Below are 20,224 nucleotides of genomic sequence, written 5' to 3'. Positions count from 1 at the left end.
TTATAATTCTTTAGTATATTACTTGTGTGGTGTAGAAGAGAATTATTTATGTAGAGATACTGCTTGCAAACCAATGATGTAAGATGATGTCATGGGGTAGGACTGGATAAGTCTGATTTCTTCCTACTCCATTCAAGCATGTATTAGGTATAAGCAAATTGATATTGGATTAGCATTTGTTGGATATGTGTAAAATTATGTGTGTTGACATATCAACTGTCTTTACATGCTTGAAAGAATAAATCAAATCAAATCAAACTTGTCAGTGTTGTGCTTAAAGCTTGTTGCACTGCCCTCAAGTGAATTAAAAACACATAATACAGGTTTAACCTATCAGGAGCAAAGGCGAACAGGACAGCCAATTTCAGCAATGCTACATCTATATCTGCATTATCCACAATGTTAATCTTACATTTTATCCTATTTACTTAGTCCCTTCTGCTGATACAAAAACGCACACAAATATGTATAGTATATAAAATAGCCATCCTGTGTGTGTGTGTCAAGAAGTAGCGAGGAGATGGAGAGGTAACCTGTACCAAATGTTGCCAATGTGTTATTGATGAGAGAGGAGCTGATTAATGCAGTCAGTATAAATAATGTAAACCAGCTACAGCTTTTTACTCGGCTCTCAGAAAGAGATAAACAGCGACTCATCCGGGGTCGGTGAGCGTTTCTCGTGTGTACCTGTTCAATATGGGACATGTGTTTTTCACACTTTCTGATCACAAGTTCATCATTATCATCAGCGCTGACTGTGTTCATGTGGGGGTGTGTGTCTGGATGCACGTGTCTGTGATTTAAAAAAAAAAAATGTTGCCATGACAAAGTGCTGTCTGTTTTAGATTAGCGCTGGTAGTGTGCCGCCATCTGTGGCCATGTTTCTGAGGTTGCGATGAACTTTGGTCATTGGTCCAACGTAAGACAAATGCAAATGTCTCAAATAAACAACAGTTATTTGGGTACAATTGCTGCTCAGGATCACTCACAGCTTTCCAACTCTGACTCTGCTGTTTATACTGTCACCACTAAGTCTCAGTCTCTCTCCACACACTTTCCCCAGTGTCAATATACTGCAAGGCGCCTATATTTATCTGGATGTATGTGGAGTATAAAGACAGAACTACATGGGGCAAGGGAGTTGATAGGAAAGAGAGAAGGATGAACACTCAAGGGGAGCAACCAGAAGGACAAAACTGTAATGTGATCTAACTTCCTACACATGAGAAAGTACATACAGTACACATGCAAAAATGCTTAGACGTACAGTACAGCACAGTACAGTACAGTACAGTACAGTACAGTACAGTACAAGAAAACAAAAATACAGATGCTGTATATAGGGGATGCTAAGAAGAATTTGACAGATCATTTCTTTCAGAGCAACCTCATTCACCTCTCCTGGAGAAAGAAGAAGCCACACACAAGAGCATAAATTCAAAGACACACACATGCACACACAGGCACACAGTGTACAGTATATATTAGCTGCTCCATCTGTCATCTACTCCTCCTCTCTGGGGGGCAAAAAAATCAATCACTGCCAAAATACTACACTTCAACAGGGCAACCGAGAGTTATGTACATAAATGCACACGCACTAGGAAACACATTTATTAAGTCTGTCTCTTCATTTGCATTGAAATTTTTGTTTGGTAATTTCAATGTCAAATGTGGGCCCTTGCTACATCAAATGCTAATGAATTGCCAAAAAACCTTTCTTTTAAAAGCACCAAATTACTTTCTCAGAAGACAGACAGTAATTGAACAAAACTAAAGACAACTGACAAAGAAACCCCTTCTTATACCCAGCTTAGAGTATGTGCTGTATTTTGGTATTTTCACACAACTAAATCTACTTTGCTTGAATCTGTTTTTCAAAAAAAACAAGATATAAGAGCATTTATTATGTATGCAGTAATGATAGAACTGGTAAAGGGTTGTTCAGTAGTTTTTGTTAGTTAACATAAAATGAGAAAATATCAGCCAAGTGTCAAAATGAGCAAAACAGAGGCACATCCGTTCTAGCAAGTCAGTAAGATTAATATTACAATAGAGAATAGATTAATTACACATATAGCCATTGCAGAAGTCACACATTGTTCTAAAAATGTGTGTGTGAAGGTGTGAAGGGAGACTATGACTACCACAGTAGTTTTACACCAGCACAGAAAAACTACGAGACCTCAGTTAAGTCAACATGCATGTTATTCACCAGCAGTACAGAGAACCAATGAAACTGTTTCCACATCAACAGGATGGTTTCATGAATATGTGATGTTTTGCATATTAGTTAGTATAGTATTACAAATAGTTTCTAATTTTGGTGTTTGGGGCAAATTGTTTGATTATGTTTTTAATGTAACCATGAAGCCATCCATGTTGTACTTAAATTGTCCAAATTTCTGGCTCTAGACATCAACATCCAGCAATTATCATCATGTGTTAAATTATGCTGAACTATCCATCCACCCTGTGGGGTGGATGCCACCACTGGATATAAAAGATGAGAGTCTTACCTTTGATGCCAAACTTGGAGTTTCCACCAAACTTGAGAATAACCAACATTAGAAGGAAACCAGTGAAGGCTACAGCAGCAATTCCCACCACCACATACACCTGCAAATTAACAAAGCAGAGTTATAAACCAAGTAAACACACAGATAGCCAGATTAAAAATGTCATACACACCAAAACAAGAGGTACAGAGGGTGTCACTGTTCAAGAAAGGCTGATTTTCTCTAAGTACTGTTGCATGGTTGCATTGTATTGGGTTCGTTCAGTTACTTCTAACATTAAAGATACTGTAGATCCAGCTCAGGTGGTTCTGAACAACTAATACAAATAAATTAAAGGAAAGGAAAGGAAAACAGGCACAATCAGCCGGCAACTGACAGAGACAATCAATAAAGAAATAGAGCAGGAAGAAAACAGTGAGACGTGACTTACAGCAACTCTGTCCTCAGGTGGGTCTGCAGGGGGACCCTCTGTTGATGCAGGAGACAGAAAGACAGAGAGAGCAATGAACAGAGAGGAAGAGCTGCTCAAGAAGTGACTTGTAACTGGGTGAAGGGCTATGTAATACTAACATACACTTTCAATAGAGTACAGTATACTTATTGGTTAACAGTGTTAACACTGAACAGCTTGCTCAGTAGGTGAATTTAGACCAAGGTGGTTAGTAATACTGGACACCTAAAGAGTTTGGATAGTAGTTTCATTGTTGGCCCTCTCCAAAATGAAAACACAAGTTTAATGAATGAATTAAACAGAATATATATGTGTGCTAACAAATGTTGTACGCTAACAGTGGTAATATAACCCAACATAATTTCCAAGCCCAGTGGCATTTCATACAACATTTCATTACAGAGGCTAGTGTAGAGCCCCACTGTGTGTTGGAGTCTGTTCCCCCTTCAGATAGTATTACCCTCTCATAAAAATAGTGTATTCTCTAACACCCACATCTGTGGTTAGAGTTATGCCTTATTTTTATTATTATGAATAATAATAATATCTTAGATTTATTTTGCCCTTTTCAAAGCAAGTTGCTTTAAAAGTGCTTTACACAAAAAATAAAATAAAATGACTTAATTAATAGTAAATTATTAAACTGAGATGATAACAAGCAGAGAGTAAAAATAAATAATAAAGTAAATGACAATCAACTGTAAAATAGTGAGCTTTTTAAAGTGATTTAAAAGAAGATACTGAGGGTGATATTCATTAAAACTGTCACAAAGTACTGTCAGGCATGGAAAATAATATAATATTATAAAATTTCAATTTAGCAGCATATTTACCAACACTGATGATGTAAACAAACGCAGCTGCAGCTGTGTTAGTTTGAACGCAGCTGGCAAGGACATACTTGTACTGCGCAAAGATAGGCCAAGAGGCCAGTAGAAACAGTGTTTACTGCGACTGAAATTTAATATGGCTGAAGAAATTAACAAACATACTGTATCTTGAAGCTGCAGTCTTCTGCCAGTTAAATAACCTTTGATTTCATTCAGTAACTGAAGCATGGCTCAGTTCCCTTTGCTAAATCAGGTGCTGAGGCTATTTGTATAAATTTGCATTCTCTCTTCCCTGAGTTTTGCGTTCCTGAATGGGAACACCTTAAAATACAGTACATATTGCATGAGACCAAACATGCAAATTCCTGCAGGGCTGCTTTCCTTCTGTTATTCAGACGCAAAACCGACACCTTAGTAAATATGAACACATGCAATTTCACTGTTTAGCGCCATAAAATGAGCTGCAAAACTTTAATAAATATCCCTCTGAGTTTCCTTCCCTGATCTCATCTAGCAGGTCGTCCCACAGCTGAGGGGCCCAAATAAGAAAGGCTTAGGGGTTATGTTAGAAGTAGCACTGATAGCTAGTTGGGGTTAGGGTAAGGTAAGGGCCACGTTAATGAAAGGGGAAACAGACCACATCACAACATCAGTCCTATGCTCTCAGAGTTTAAGCTAATGTTAATGTGGCTCTGTGTAAACTCCAGCCAAATGAGAGTTTATGTTCTCCATACACATCAGTTGGCCTTTATTTTCAAAGGTGTTTCACTTGTAATGTTTATAATGAAACCCCCTGTTTAAAATACAAGCAGTTAAACATAAATCTAATCATCTTGCTTTTTCAAGTACAGTATATAAGCAGTTAACAAGATTATCGATATACTATATTTGGACTAACTAGCTCCACACTACAATACAAGAATGTGCTGTTTCTTTATCCTGAGGTCTTCTACGTGGAGTATTAGGCAGTGAGAGTACTGACTTTTTGCTAAAGTCATTTACCTTTAAGCATGTATCACTCATGTATAATTTCAGACCTTTAAGGTTCTCATTTTAAAATGAATCACCTGGAAACACGTCAGCCAGAAACAGCATTTCCAACCAACTCATGGAGTTAAAGTAAGTCTGTTTTTGTTGACCTCTGTCTGCCTGCAAAAAAAACTTTTTTTCTTCCAAAAATGACTTAGTGCTTAGTCGATTAATATAACTGATGTTTGTGATTGGGAGTAAGTAAATAAAAGATGTGGCAGTACCTGTGGGTAGGTCTGTAGGAGTGAGGAAGCATTGGAGAAGAAGACAACAAATACAAGTTAGGTTCCAAACATTTTAACATACTTTAAATTATAAGTTCAATGCCATGCACTTCATGCCTGTTCTCTCAGCTTAGTTCAAAAACACTGATATTAATTACATAAACAGGGCAGGCAAAACAAACATACTCACGTACTACACTTAAGTATAATTTTAAGATATTTGTACTTTTTGACTACTTTCATTTTTGGCTACTTTATACTTCACTACATTTCAGGGGTATATATTGTACTTTTTACTGGACTGCATGTATTTGATAACTATTGTTACTTTTCAGAATCAGAATAATAAAACAAAATACAGTATAATCACAAGACTTTATTGATCCCCAGTGGAATATTCACAAGCTACCCTGTAGTACACTTCAAGTTAACATTAGCTCCACCTTTACCACCTGCAACATTAAAGTGATAAACACAATAATGCATCAATAATTATAATCCAATAATATGATATACTTTAAGGTGAAATATTCCATTCTGTTCTAGTACTTTTACTTCTGGTACTTTCAGCATATCATCAGAGGATAATAATGCTTTTCCTTAAGTAACATTTGATATGCAGGACCTTTGCTTGTAACAGAGTAAGATTTGTGTATTTCTTCCACCACTACAAAGTGTGAAAAGACAGTCCCAAGACATGTAGATACACAAACTCAGCAACATGAGAAAGAAAAGGAAAATATACCTAAAATGTAATTAGTGTTAATTGATGAATATGAAAAATTATGAGATGATTAATATAAAATTGATGTGAAAACACTGGAACTGTGAATACACAGTGAATTTAAATTGAAGAAACATTTGTAGTTATGAATATCTATTTCACTCACCATAATAGGAAGGCTCCTTCTCAGTTTCTGTACATTAAGACAACATCAGAAAGATTAAATATGATCAAATGTTCCATTTAACCAAACTGTTCATGTACAGTATCTGCATATTGTCAGTCAAAATTACACAACTAAAGGTGTCAAAGAATGGGAGAGCATTCATATGGAGGCTCAGTATTGGAGTAAAATGATGTTTACCCATTATTTGGCCCCAAAGAGGGGCGTGTCAGGCCATGCTGTCATAACATAATTTCTTAAAGTCCAAACTGACATTTTCTAATTGCATGTATTGTTCAATCAACAATATAAGATCAAATAATATCACAAACAAAAAACAGCAGTGACTCACCGTAGTTGATAAACTGAAATGAGGGATTTTTGCTTGAATGATTAATGGAATATAAAACTTGTGCAGTATTACTCCTCACCATCTAAGGGCCTTTGCATGAAGTGAGCCTCCACCTCTTTTTGGTCAGACCCGTACTTGTTTGTAGCCACCAGCTTGTACCGCCCGTTGTTGATATGCGTGGGGCTGTCGAGCTGCAGGCAGCCATGGTACTCTCTCTCTGTGATGTCATGGATCATGGTCGAGATGTAGACCCCCTCCATCACTGGCTTATCATTCAGATACCACTGTAAATTTGGCTCTGGGTTTCCTGGAAAGTTTATGAAGACAATACAAAATGCTCAGTGATTTTCATTAGCTGCACATTCTTTAAACATTGGTCTATATTCTTTGTTTATGTAGACATTGCTGCTAATAATCTGTGTAACACTATTCAAGCTTTAGACCTTGCTAAATCATAGAAAATTAACAGCAGAGAATGTGGATGTCTCTGTTACCTGACACGCTGAAGGGGATACACCAGTGATGGTCTGGGATTGCATCACTCAGTTTAATGATTTTGGGAGGGACTGAGGGCAGCGGAGAGAATAAAGAGTTCAAGACACAAATAGAAAAAACATGAAGCAAGATAGATGAGAGGAACAGGAACAAAGACTATACTACTTTGCTTTAACACATGTCTGGCTGTTTGCCAGGGGGGTAAACCTACAGTGTATATCCAGCAGCAGAGAGGATTCCTTCTCTCCCACAATGTTCTCAGCGATGCAGCTGATCTTGCTGTTGTGGTCCAGTGACGACAGGTTGGACAGTCGCAGAACTGAAACCTGGCCTGATGTCACGATCTGAGTGAGTAAACACACCCAGATGTCAGCCTGAAGAGTCAGTTATTTTCTCAACAAAAACATTGCTTATTCAGCCCCAACTCCCCCCATGAGTGACTACAGGTGAAAGAACTGAGTAAAAAATAAAATAAAATAAAATAGCAGTGCTGGCATTCTCCCTTTACTTGCAGCTGCTCTGTTCCAAAAACATAGCTGATAACAACAAACTAGATAACAAATTGAAAAACAAGCCTGTTTGTTACTGATTCCTAACCGCTCTCAATCATAGAAAGATTAGTACAACTGTTTATTTGTGAAGGAATAAAATGGCAAGTTTTATCAGACTGACAAAATCCAAATTCCTCAGCTGGTATCAAAACAACCTGCAAATTGTTCTGATAAACAAGGGCCATTTGTGGCAGCTCTCTGTGAACCAAAACATGCTATACCCAATGCAGTACAATATGCTTTGAGTAAAATAGAAGAAAAACTGGCACAAAATTAGATAAGGAAGTATTCAGATAATTTAATTAAGTAACAAATACTATCACACTAGCAATAATCCCATTACAAGTAAAAGTACCTTATGGCCAAAGATACCCTTTGTTTTAAATCACTTGGTTGTGCAAACAATCTACCGTATATCAGTGGCCAATTCAATATGATCATTTGTCATTTCAGATACAAAACACACACCCACACAGCCTAACTACTCATCTAAGTTGTTTACACTGTTATCTAGCAGTGTGTGATTGCTTGGTCTACTTGAACTACTTTAACAATGGGTACCTGTGTCAAAACCATAGTATCTAGCCCCCTATTAGCAGAGAATCCAGTGTGAGAGCATCTGGTAACTTTAGCCCCTTCTCACAGCATAACTTTAAGACCAAATGTAGTGTTGCCAGAAATAAAACAACAGCATTTATTACAGGAAGCAACGTAACACTTTTTAACAACAATGCAATTCAAAGTGCTTTAAATAAAGCACAAAATGCATTAAGAAAAGAAACAAAATTAAATAAAACATAAGAAAAAATAAGGTAAAATAAAACTGATTAAACAGGAGAGAAAAATAATAAAAAACAGTGCAGGTCAGATATGACTAAATAGTCCATGGTTTTACTCATTAGGACACAGAAAAAAGTTATTTTACTGACCCATAAACCTGGAGAACGAGGCTTTGTGCAAGATCTTCAAATTAAAGCTATTATAGTCAAATTCCATTTCAACCTCCTCATCACCCAATTCTACATTTTCTACAGGGGTGTGGACTTGTGTTCTGCCTTTGTTCTTGTTTAACTGCATGACAGCCAACACCTTTGTGTTTCCACCTTTAGTGGTCAGCAGCGTTTATGGCAGAGAACTGTTCAGAGTTTCTGCAAACTGATTGTGATATACAGTATGTCGTGATGATAAGGAGAGATGTTGATGACCTTATGATCCCTGGTGGAAGTTCGTTGCTTCAATATGCCAATAATCTTGTTGTGGCTTCTTCTTATTAGGAAGCCTGCAAAACTAACCCCATTCTCCTCCTGAAACATTTGGCTATATAAGTGCATTAAACATTGCTTGTCAAGCTGCAATTCTGTCATTCTAGGGTTCTAGGGTGCCAGACAGTGTAAACCTGCTGTCCACAGAGCCTCCTCCACACACAAAGGCAGAAATGCGCTCATTCTTAGGCATGACCAATTCTTGTTGACATTGGATTGACAACTAAACAGCAGGTGGCCCTGCCCTTTGTGTTGTCACACTGAACTCTGCACCTGACCCTGTTCAATAGTCTGAACATACGGCAGCTGCATTTAGGTCCTTGAAAGCTGCTCTTATATCTGCACCAGCCTTGGCTTGCCAGACGATAAATTGCCTTTTCATTTGTATGTGCATGCGGAGAATGGCAGCACCTCAGGCATTTCGGTGCAGAAACATGGCTTTGATTACCGCCTTGTGGCTTTGTATTCTTCTGAGCTGCCTCCTGTAGTGCTGGGAATGCTGGCTTGTTTGTGAGCTGTTGCTGCCACAGCTATCTTAACAGAAAAGTCAGCCTCCATTGTGATGGGCTCCACATGATCGAGTGGCACCTGGTGATGTGCTGCTTCTGCACACTGATTGGGAGAGGAGTGGATGGAAAGGGTGAGGTCTGGTGGGTGGTGCCAGTTCTGCCTGTGGGCAGCCACAGAGGATGTTGGTCTCACTGCAGTGTGAGTGAAAATTTGATTCGGGGTAATAGATTTAATGTTTGAGATCTTAGGAGTTGTATGTTTTTTTAGAATTTAATGTAGGAGTTCCTTTTGAAACCACTGATGTCTCTGGGTGCTACAGTGTGGCAGCACATTTTATAAGGTGCTCAGAGATGTAAACCTACTGTGAGTGTGGAGGGCCGACATAACAGGTACACAGAGTTAATGTTATTGTCTTTGCTTATTGTGGTTTCATGTAATAGTATTAAAATTGTTGTTTTAACTTTTAATGTGTTGAAAATATTTAATCTGTCAGTAATGACTGATGGTTGTGTTGTGCAGTGATTGCTGGGGTAGCTGTATGACTGTATCCCCATTCAGTTTTGTTTGTAATTTTGTTTTGTTAGTCCACCTGTCATTGCATGGCCAGGAGACAAATGACCTGGGAATGTGTCTTGTGTGGGCGGACTTTCCATACTTTGTCTTTTTCTTTGTTCTTTTTGTTTTATCACTTCCCTTTTCTAATCCATAATGAAAACCTATAGCCTTAATAACCACCAGAACTGATATTTATTGTGTCTGCTGGTTGTAATAAACACATGGATTCATGTGCTCTGCATTTCAATTTAGTGTGACAATTTGGTGTGCAGTTTTTATGGTTCTCTGTCTAGCTGAGGTATTGACAGAGGATATTATCTTTGGCCATTTGTAGGATTGTGATTAGGGTATGTGTCAAGTTAACATTTTTGAAAGTGATTTGTTGTGAGAGGGGACTGCACAAAATGATACACATGAATAGCTATGTAAGATATTTAGTGTATTCTAAACACTTGTACAGTACCACCCTGCATGTGACAGCTGCTCGTGGATCAGGCTGCGAAATGTCCATTCTTTACCTAATATTGATCATTGATCATATTGTTCATAGGACTGTGCCTTTAAGTCCAGAAAAATTGCTCCCAGTGGTTAACTTATGCTGCTTTTCACTATCAGAACCTAAAGAGTGGTAAACCCAATACATCTCATAACCATCACCAAGCAAAGCACCAAGGGGGAGGTGATAGTGCGGTGGGTAGAGCAGTCATCTCCCAACTGGAAGGTTGAAGGTTCAAATCTGGGTGCCTGCAGTCCACATGTCAAAGTGTCCTTGGGCAAGACACTGAACCCCCCCATTCCCCCAAGAAATTCCTTGTGTCTGTAACATACTTGGCCAATAAAGGTAATTATCCATAGCCTCTGGGGTTGACACAGTCATCCTGCTTCGTTTTCCACTGTATTTTCTCTGTATCGGTCTCTGTTTAGAGGAGGGAGGGGACGCTCCCTTCTCACACACGCAGTCAGCTGTGTATTTACACAAGGTATTTGTAATGCTAATGTTTGAGGTGTGAAGATGTGGACATTTAACCAATCACTGGGAACTGCTCTGCACACACACACACCCTCCTCCCTGGTACTTGATTTTAGCACTACCTCCTGGGGTGCTGAAATTGTGCTCCCAGAATGCACCTCCAAAGCAGGCGCACCCTAGTGGAAACCAACGCAGAACCCGTGATGAGTGTTACTCAGTGCAACATGTTTCAGTATGTTCCTGTAATAGAAAAACCTATTTAGACAGTGAGCTAATTACTGAAACATTGTTTAATTCATTTTTATGACTTATGCCTGAATGAAAATCCAGGTTCTTTGCTGCAACTTGCTACTAGAACACCTGCTCAACAAGCTGAGCTCTATGCCTTCATATGTGACTGAAGGCCTGTCTGCCACCATTTATACTGATATGAGATACAACCATTGACAGTGGTGCAAACTAATTAAACCTTCACATCTTATATCTAATCTGTTGAAAGCCATTCTGGCTACATACAGTGCTGCTTAAAGAAGTGGTACTGATTTTGTTTCCTAAGGTAACATGTTAGCAGACATGACTGAATAAACACGCCATGCTTACCCCATCCTCTGTGGTAAGCATCTTTGCAACCTTGTGTTCTTTTTGCAGTTGTCTCAGTTGATAATATTGATGGTGCTCAATTCTGTGTGATAGTTTTGAGAAAGAACTATGAAAAATAAAGGCTGGACTCAGCTGGAGTCTGGCTTGTGGCTCCACCCTGATAGTGGGTTAGTTTCTCCTAGATGCCAACCTCATGTGTTGACTCAAGTTGCACAGGGATCCACACATGTAGGAAAAGGGGGAATGAATCATATGATCTAAACCCAGACTGCTGTGACTCTGTCATTAGTAAGTAGTGGCTCTGTGCTTACAGAACACCAAGGGCAAGGAAGTAGTAAAACATGAATTTGTAAATAGACTTTGTACATATGCCTCCATGTATGAGGTATAAATTCCCTTCATGGATTGTAGTTATGTTCTCAAAGTGGTTTGAAGCATTCCCCACAAAGGGAAGACAGTGTTTCTGATGGTAACATTTCCCCATGGCGCCACACCATGCCAAAATCTTTGCCTCTGTGGCAAAAAATCAATGCAACCAATTATTTAATCAAGCACCTCAGTGACTCATCTGGGAAGCCCATAAAACAACATGGCAAGTCACACACACAAGTCCAGTGCAGGCCAGTTGTGCATTTTTATATGCATTTTTCACACAACAGATAGAGCTCCATTCTAACAAATGTGTCTCTGACACACGTGGGCAAGCCGTGCATCATCCCTGGACCCCCACGCTGTTTTATGCTTTAGGTCAATTTTCTCTGGTGCATTAATTGAAGCATGCTGAACATGTCTCGCTTCAGTTGCTTTCAGTCAGACTGTAGTTACATTGTCGAGTGACGCAGCTGAGACTGATGAACTGTTGTAGCAGCCGCTGAAAAAAACTTAGATTACAACTATCACTGTAAAATAATTAGTCTATATTAATCTATATAATGAAGTGTTTGTTCAGTTCCATAGACAGAGAGGCAACCTGGATTAGGGATGGGAGATGGAGCTCAGCGAGGGATTGAGGAGAGAGAAGGTAATATTTCATTTTTGTTGAAACACATAAACTTGTATATATCAATGTGGGTAGAGCAAAGAGTAGAAAGTGAGTAAGTGTAACACAATAAAATAAAACAGCTTCAAATATGCCCCTAAATTTGAATCACTACCTCTTTAAAACAGTTTCAACAAAAACTGCTAATTATAGCCTTTATAACTGTTATAAAGTTTTAACTGCTTTATTGTAGGATTTGACGCAATGGGCTGCATTAGATTTAGCTAGGTGCACCTAATAAACTGGTAAATGACTGTGTCTGAGAAGAGAATTACCATCATGTAAATGGCATTTTTGCTTAAAAATGATTCAAACCAATAATCTGTTATTAAAATAGATGATCATTATTGTTCTGGTGATCAACTAATCACTTTATTGATCATTTCAGCTCTGAAAGTAATGTTACATGACAGTTAATCCAAATACTATGTGAGTTTGTGTGTGTGTGTGTGTGAGAGAGAGAGAGTGAGAAAATGAGAACTAACCTCATAGCTGGTGACCAAGAACATTTTCCATATCAGGTCAGGTGAGGGCACGCCAAAGGTTGTACAGGACAGTGCCAGGTTGTCCCCCTCCATTGCTGTTACTTTGGGTGGGCTCAGTGTTGCCATGGGAACCTCTACATATCCAGGGAGTGGGGAGGAGGAAAGGAGAATGAAGAGAATGGAGGGATGAAGGTATACAGATGGAGAGAGGAGAGGGGGAAACAAGCTTAGGATTCATAGCCAACTCTTGCCTTTTCATTTGAAACACAAGCCATGCAACAGCCTCGACAGGAAAACACAAACTCACAATAGCAGAGTGAGAATAAAGAATCTCCACCTCTCTCTCTCTCTCTGTCTCATTTAAGCACATTCACCCCAATCAAAGAGTCGGACAAGGAGACAGAGTTCAAACATAGTGATGGTTGCACTGATTACTAGTGCATGTCTTCAGCAGTCCAAGTACAAAATTGTCAAAGCAAAGATACTGGTGACTGTGTGTGTGTGTGTGTGTAGGTACCTGTCTTTGTATGGTTTTGTGGACAAAGGTTTGAAACCATCATTGTGAGGATGTTTCAGCATTAGGAGGACATTCTAGCCAGTCCTCACAAGTGTTTTCAGGTGAGAACTAGGTTCAGTGAGTATCCTCAATTACAACTGTGTGTGTGAGTGCTGGGCATTACTCACATTGTGGAGACTGAAAATGATTTACCATCCTTGTGGGGAGCAGACGCTTGTTGCCAATATGTAAATCACTGAATTTCAGGATGACTACTTGGACTGGCTTAGGTTAACATTATAGTAAGGCTTAAGCAAATAGTGCTTATGGTCAAGGTTAGGGTAGGTCTCCAGGAAATTTATGTAAGTCATTGTAAAGTTCCCATGAGAAATGAAAATGTGTGTGTGTGTCTGTATACAGTGCTGACCAGGAGGCAACATGAGCATGACCAATTAGATTCTTGCCACCTGTCCAACAACATCACTGGTGGGAAAAAAAGAAAAAAGAGAAGATACAGTAAACAACAAAAATAAGAGGAAAACAAAATGAGAAGAGAATAAGACAAAAACAAATAGAAGACAAAGAGACAAGAGGCAATAACAAAACAAAGAGAGGTTAAGAAACTGGTGTTGACAGCTACTGCAGATAAAACTGGACAGATTCCTTATTGAACCCCCCGCCAAACCTCTTCTGTCCGTCGGCAGAATGCTTATCACCAGGGCAACCCACTTATCACTACGGCAACCCACTCAATCATTGAGAGATGCACTAAAAACCAGTGATTTCAGTGGTGGCAAGACAGCTGCTATATCAGAACCACACATCTTAACAGGCTTTCAGCATTGTACCATCTGCAGGTCACACTACACACACATACTGTATACACAAACAGCTCCACCCCATGAAGCCAAGAAATCAGAATAACACTTCTTGGTTTTGATGTGAAGCAGAAAACAATTTCAATTATTTCAGTTTATTATTTCAGTTATTTACAAGCAGAGCTTTGGTAATCAAGCCATCCATGACGGTGTGATTGTAATGCTTTAGCTGCTCTAATGTGTTCAGAATCAACAAATTGGCCTGAAGAGGAATTTATCATAATTAGCTAGGGACACCAGCCTGTGTCTGTGACAACACATGAGTCATTACGTGGAAAGATTTCACTTTTATGTGCTTTAGCATTTGGCTCAAGCTACATCCCACCTGCAGCCAGTTATAACGGAGGAAAAATACTGGCAGTGTCTGCAGAGGGAGAGTCAACACCACAGTAATGTTCTAATGCATAACATTCAGAAGCCAGAAAAAAAAAGTGTTCTTTGACTTACTTAGTTACTTACTTATTTATATATTTATTTGAATAATAGCAAAAATCTGTTATATCTAGTTAAAATTTCCTGAGGAATTATGAAGCACATACCTGAGGCTGAGGTGCTAGAGAAACCTCCATTTAAAATTTAGTAAAAATAACTTGGATGTAACTGTATACTTGGCTCCAGTTATGTGGCTGTTCTCATCTGAAATACCAAATGCTGCAATTAGGGAACCAGTTTATCATCTGTCCAAAAATATCTAACAGTTTTTTTTTGTTTTTTTTTGTTTTTTTTTATAATAGAGCTAAAGAAAAAATGGAACGTTTAGAACAATGCCAGAAGCTGTGCGACAGGGAACACTCTGCACCATTCACATATAGTCCGGACTGTAAGATCCCATTTCTGTAACTTACTAAGACACTTTGAGTTTGCCACTGTAAATAATTAGAAATAATGCATTTATCCTTAGAAAATGTGAGATGGACTTTTAGACTGCACATAATTTTTCATTTTACAACTGGATCACAACTGCTCTATTTTAGTCAGCCAGGCTAGTTTTAACATGTACTTAGGTCTTAGGGTGTTTAATTATTTTCAATTTTTATTTTAAAACAATAAAAGAAATTACCCTATTAAATCTAGAAGAATGGAGAACCTATCACATTAGCACTGAGTATACTGCATGTCAGTCCTTGACACTCCTTTAGTCCTCAAATACATCTGTTCCCTGGGAGCATGCACCCTTGAACGGGCTGTGAGTTACGAGCACAGCATCAAGGATCTGCCCCAGTAATGTGATGCTGAATAGATGTTCACAGCTCATATTTAAAAGGAAAACATCTCCTGAATTGAAATCTGCACACAATACGCTTGTTGGAGGTGTCATTGTTGTCATCTCTTGTTATAGGCCACAATAGGCACAGCTATACCAGTGCTTGGAAAAATGTTCACATTTATTATGCAATGCTTTGGCCTTTCTACCTCAGAGATGTGGTGATTTCAGATGAAAGGCTGAAGCAGGTGAGAGAGAGAGAGAGAGAGAGAAAGAAATCTTGGCAAAATACAAACACAACAGGGAGGGAGAAGAAGAAATGTGCTGGACTGTCACATGCAACACAAAACCCATTTGCCTCCACATGATGATGTTCAAGAACAGGGAGGACTGTGGGCACATAATGGGAAACATTCACAAAATCAGTTCAGCTCAAAGAATTCTGAGAAACCAGGAGGAAAACAAACATCATTGAAAACCAAAATCTGTTACAAATTATAGATTTTCTGCTTAAAACTACTGTCAGTCAGTCTGACACTTGGACTTGGCTCCTCCAAATATGTCAGTACTGTACATGTCTTATCTGAATATATCACTCTTTTTCTGTTTTTATGCCTGAGTGCCAGCGATAGCCACAGCAAAGCATAATGTTTTCAGGTTGTCTATTTGTACATATTCACAACAATGTGTGAAACACATTCTTATCATAATCACCTTTACTGGCCAAGTATGTTACACACAAGGAATTTGTTTCCAGTATAGAACCGAGGGACACCTTGAGGGAACTTCTTCAAATTTAGCACAAACATCCATTTGGACTCAAGAATGAACTGTTTAGATTTTGGTGGTCAAAGGTCGAGGTCAGTGACCTCACGTTTGTCCCATTCCAGTGAGTTTGGCTGGTTGGCAGAAGCATAAAACCACGACATGGTAATTCTACTTTATCAAAAGGAGTGCTGCTTACATTTTAGCTATTGTGGCAACCATTTCAGTCTTCTTGTTTATATCATTCTTTTATACCATTATCAACTTGGACTGAAGTAAATTTTCTTTATTTAGCTATTTTGGTGTCTGATCAGTTCAACCCTATGGCCAGACAAGAACATCAGTATTCAACGATTCTGATTATGTTTTTTGTGTCTGGTGCCAACATTTTAAAAATTTCACTTGTAACAATAGTCATACATGGCAAGTATAATGGTTAGGGTTAGACAAGTATTGCAGTTATCATCAGCAAATTAAGTTATAGTATAATTAGGGTTAGGAAGCTTTAAAAAACTTAGTTAGGATTTGGGAAAGGTGGTTTCAAATGGTTAAAGAAAGGGTGAAACTGGTCTCCTTCATGAAAGGCCACCACAACCTTATTTTCCAGCACCCTACATAAAGCACATACTACTTCCTGCACTGGCATTTAATGTGATACTGAGCTGGTGCAGCAATGTATTGTTCTTCTCATCTGAAGGATCAATGATAAATTGTAAAGTCTAAACAGCACAGTATTCCATCTTTGCACAGTAACATTTCCTACCCACTTCAAAACCTTTGCAATTACTTCTTTCTTCTTTTTCCCATAAAGATGATTTACTGAATAGTTTTGCTCAGCTATGCTTTTTTGTTTACGAAGCTGTAGTCCTCCTAAATCCTCTTGAATCCTTCTGTTAGAAAATCCTCACTTCTAAATGACAGCAGCATGGCCTTAAAAGGAATGCAGCAGATACAACTGTAGGCAGGGTGGCACTAAGTGTCATGTGTACTACATTTAACATATTTAACAACCTCATAAAACTTTAGGGTTGAGAGACATGAATATAAACCTAATCTGTGCTTGTCTATCTGCACTACACTGATCTTCTTCTGTGTTGATTTTAAGTTTCGTATTATAGCCTTAGTGTTTCTTAGTAGTCTTATTGTTTAATGTCTTCTTTTCTAGTGAGTTACACAGTACACAAACAGAAGCATACATGTCTCTGTACAATTAACTAAGGTCATAAGAGCCTCACGAACAGTTATTTCAGCCAGCTGAAATGACAGGAGGACAAACAGAGAGGGAGACGACTGAAAACCACACCAGTGCTGTGATGTGACCAGCACAGGTCTAATAATCCATATGTCGAGAGGGATAAAAGCATCTTTTTTTCAGTACAGTTGGTTTCACTTATTCATATTTATGGTTTGTGGAGCATTCTGCTGATACTTTTAATGACAGGAATTTTAGGTGTAAAGACTGCGATTATTGAAAAAACTTATATTTCTTGAGCTTTACATTAACAAGCAGCATTCTAAAGTAAACTTACAATTTCAAGACTTGTTAAAGATAATTAAAAAATAATGCATAGTTTGGGCTTTGGTTTTTAGAAGGTTTAATTGTTTTAATTATCCTATTAACAATAGCTGAGTGGGTGTGTTTAACACCTGCAGGTGTATATACCCCAGTATTTCTGCCAAGTGACACCTCACTTATTTTCATATTGCGCATGCAGGCATTGGACTGCACTAACATCTGAGCAGCACATTGTAGAAAAGATTTGCAATGGTCAGCAGTAGCAGTGGTCTGTGTTCACCAGCGTTACTGAGTGGAGCTCCACCAGTAAACAGTCTACAGAGAGAAGGACATATGCGGGTGGCCTAAGAGATCAGTGACAGCCTGAGGGCATCTTTGGGAACTTCCTCTCATTTGTGCCTTCCTCATATGTCACTCAGAAATGATCAGGCATACAGAAGGACAAACAGTCATACATGAAGAGGAAAGACAGATGGAAAATGAGTAATAAAGAAAAGGAATGATGCCAAAGAGAGGGAGTGCCATGAGATAGAGTAGTAAGAAATAAAAAACCGAGAGAGAGCACAAAAGACATACAATTTGGCCATACTGAGAGGTCTTTTGGTGTATCACTGTTTGCCCTGGGGCATTATTTGGCAACCCTGCCCCATCAAGTCATCTTCCTCATATGTCACTCTGCCAGGGGGTCCCCTGCCCACCTCTCCAGGGGCGCAGCTGTGTGCAAAAATAACCTCTGCTAATGGAGAGGAGGCAGAGGGGACAGATCAATAGCAGTTATCAATGACACTGTTAGCTTCCTGCAAGCTAACTTATTGTTTGTGTCCTGTGTGTCCCGACTGCCCTGAGCTATTTATGACCAAGACATTTTCTCTGTCAATAACAAACACTCCAAAAATAGTTTAAGATTCATATTCTTAATTATTGAAAAAATTAGATTACATTTCAGTTAAGGCCTATAAAGGTTTTCTGACTGTTAGTGTATGTTTTATAAATTTAAATAAATAATTTTATGTTCTCACTTTACAGTAACAAACACATCTGACTTACAATATTCCCCTGAAGTGTGGAATGAGCCAGGTTTCATTTATTTACTTTGATCAAGCTCAAGATGTAAATTAGTACTGAACATCCATTTCAGCCAGATTTTTTATTTCTTAAAAATACATGTCCAAATATTGATTTTGGACAGATTATTTTATTTTATCTTTTTGTGAGCAGGTCAGGTCAAGCTGTAACCTGACCCTGTTTATGTACATAGGAGAGTCCAAAATAGAGAGATTCATGAAAAATTCATGCAGTAGATATCAAGAATGTTAGACTAAAGTGTCAATTAACTGCTGGCATTTATACATTGAGGCTTGATAAACACTCTCATAAGCAAGTTCTTAAATGGTTTGTGCTCTGTGGAGGTTTGTGCTGAAGTGGCAGCAAGCTTGCTTGTTAGTTTGACATTACACTTGTGCTGTAATTGTATGCAGGGGTCTTTGTTCAGGGGTTTTCTAGGCACACTAAGAAATGTTTTGACTATAGAATGTTTAGGTTTCAGAATATGTTCTTATATGTAGACACGGTATTTCTACATAAATCTGAATACTGAGGTGCTACATAACTTCCGTCAACTACTAAATATTGTTTCCTTGCAACTTAAAACAAAAATGCATCATTTTGTCCTCACTTTATCACAATGATTTATATGAAAAGTCTATGGCTCACAAAAATGTGATTATTGTTATTGCAGTTGAGCAGAAAGAATCCTTTTCTGGTCAGCTGATAAATGATGATTCAAAGAAAAAGGAAATATAATCTGCTGTGTGACAGTAACTCAACAGTGCTGTAGGATCTAGTCCATTTTACTGTGATTAACGAAGTGAATTCTCTCTGCTCAGCATCACTGACACTCAGTGATGCCATATGTGTGCTGAATCACACAAACGTCCCTTTTCAGTATATTTTTCTGCTTCTACAATGGCGTCCTGTCCAGTGGTCTCTCCACATCTACAAGCAAATGTTTCAGATGACTGTCTATAAGATGGCATAAGCTTTCACACACCCGCTGCTCAGTATGTCACACATCTCTCTCCTCCATCTAGCACTTAATCTATATGTCATATTAAAAAAAATCCCTATAGGACAGAAATGATATCAGCCTGATTAGTGTCACTCAGGGCGGCCCTGAGTACCTTAAGTCTCTGGATGTTGTTGGGCTGTCTTGGTTGACACGCCTCTGCAACGTCGCATGGCGGTCGGGGACAGTGCCTCTGGACTGGCAGACCGGGGTGGTGGTCCCTCTTTTTAAGAAGGGGGACCGGAGGGTGTGTTCCAACTATAGGGGGATCACACTCCTCAGCCTCCCCGGGAAAGTCTATGCCAGGGTACTGGAGAGGAGAATTCGACCGATAGTCGAACCTCGAATTCAGGAGGAACAATGCGGTTTTCGTCCTGGCCGTGGAACACTGGACCAGCTCTATACCCTCTTCAAGGTGGCGGAGAGTTCATGGGAGTTTGCCCAACCAGTCCACATGTGCTGCGTGGATCTGGAGAAGGCATTCGACCGTGTCCCTCGCAGCGCCCTGTGGGGGGTGCTCCGGGAGTACGGGGTCCGGGGC

At 39.0% G+C, this 20,224-nt stretch overlaps 1 protein-coding gene across 2 annotated transcripts in view; it reads right to left on the bottom strand.

The window, feature by feature from the left end:
• The window catches only part of ntrk2a (neurotrophic tyrosine kinase, receptor, type 2a), a 100,455-nt gene that overhangs the window by 70,720 nt on the left and 9,511 nt on the right, over positions 1-20,224 (bottom strand). For both annotated transcript variants that reach the window (XM_020602555.1, XM_020602556.1), the window contains exons 6-13: positions 12,760-12,893; positions 6,999-7,131; positions 6,787-6,858; positions 6,372-6,599; positions 5,944-5,970; positions 5,054-5,065; positions 2,950-2,987; positions 2,520-2,619 (exon numbers count right to left, since the gene is read on the bottom strand). In XM_020602555.1, coding sequence (XP_020458211.1) covers positions 2,520-2,619; positions 2,950-2,987; positions 5,054-5,065; positions 5,944-5,970; positions 6,372-6,599; positions 6,787-6,858; positions 6,999-7,131; positions 12,760-12,893 — 744 coding nt within the window. The remainder of the gene's footprint in view (positions 1-2,519; positions 2,620-2,949; positions 2,988-5,053; positions 5,066-5,943; positions 5,971-6,371; positions 6,600-6,786; positions 6,859-6,998; positions 7,132-12,759; positions 12,894-20,224) is intronic.

The sequence above is a fragment of the Monopterus albus genome, unplaced genomic scaffold, assembly GCF_001952655.1.
Source record: "Monopterus albus unplaced genomic scaffold, M_albus_1.0 scaffold56.1, whole genome shotgun sequence".
Lineage (NCBI taxonomy): Eukaryota > Metazoa > Chordata > Actinopteri > Synbranchiformes > Synbranchidae > Monopterus > Monopterus albus.
This window is presented reverse-complemented; position numbering and strand designations above follow the sequence as displayed.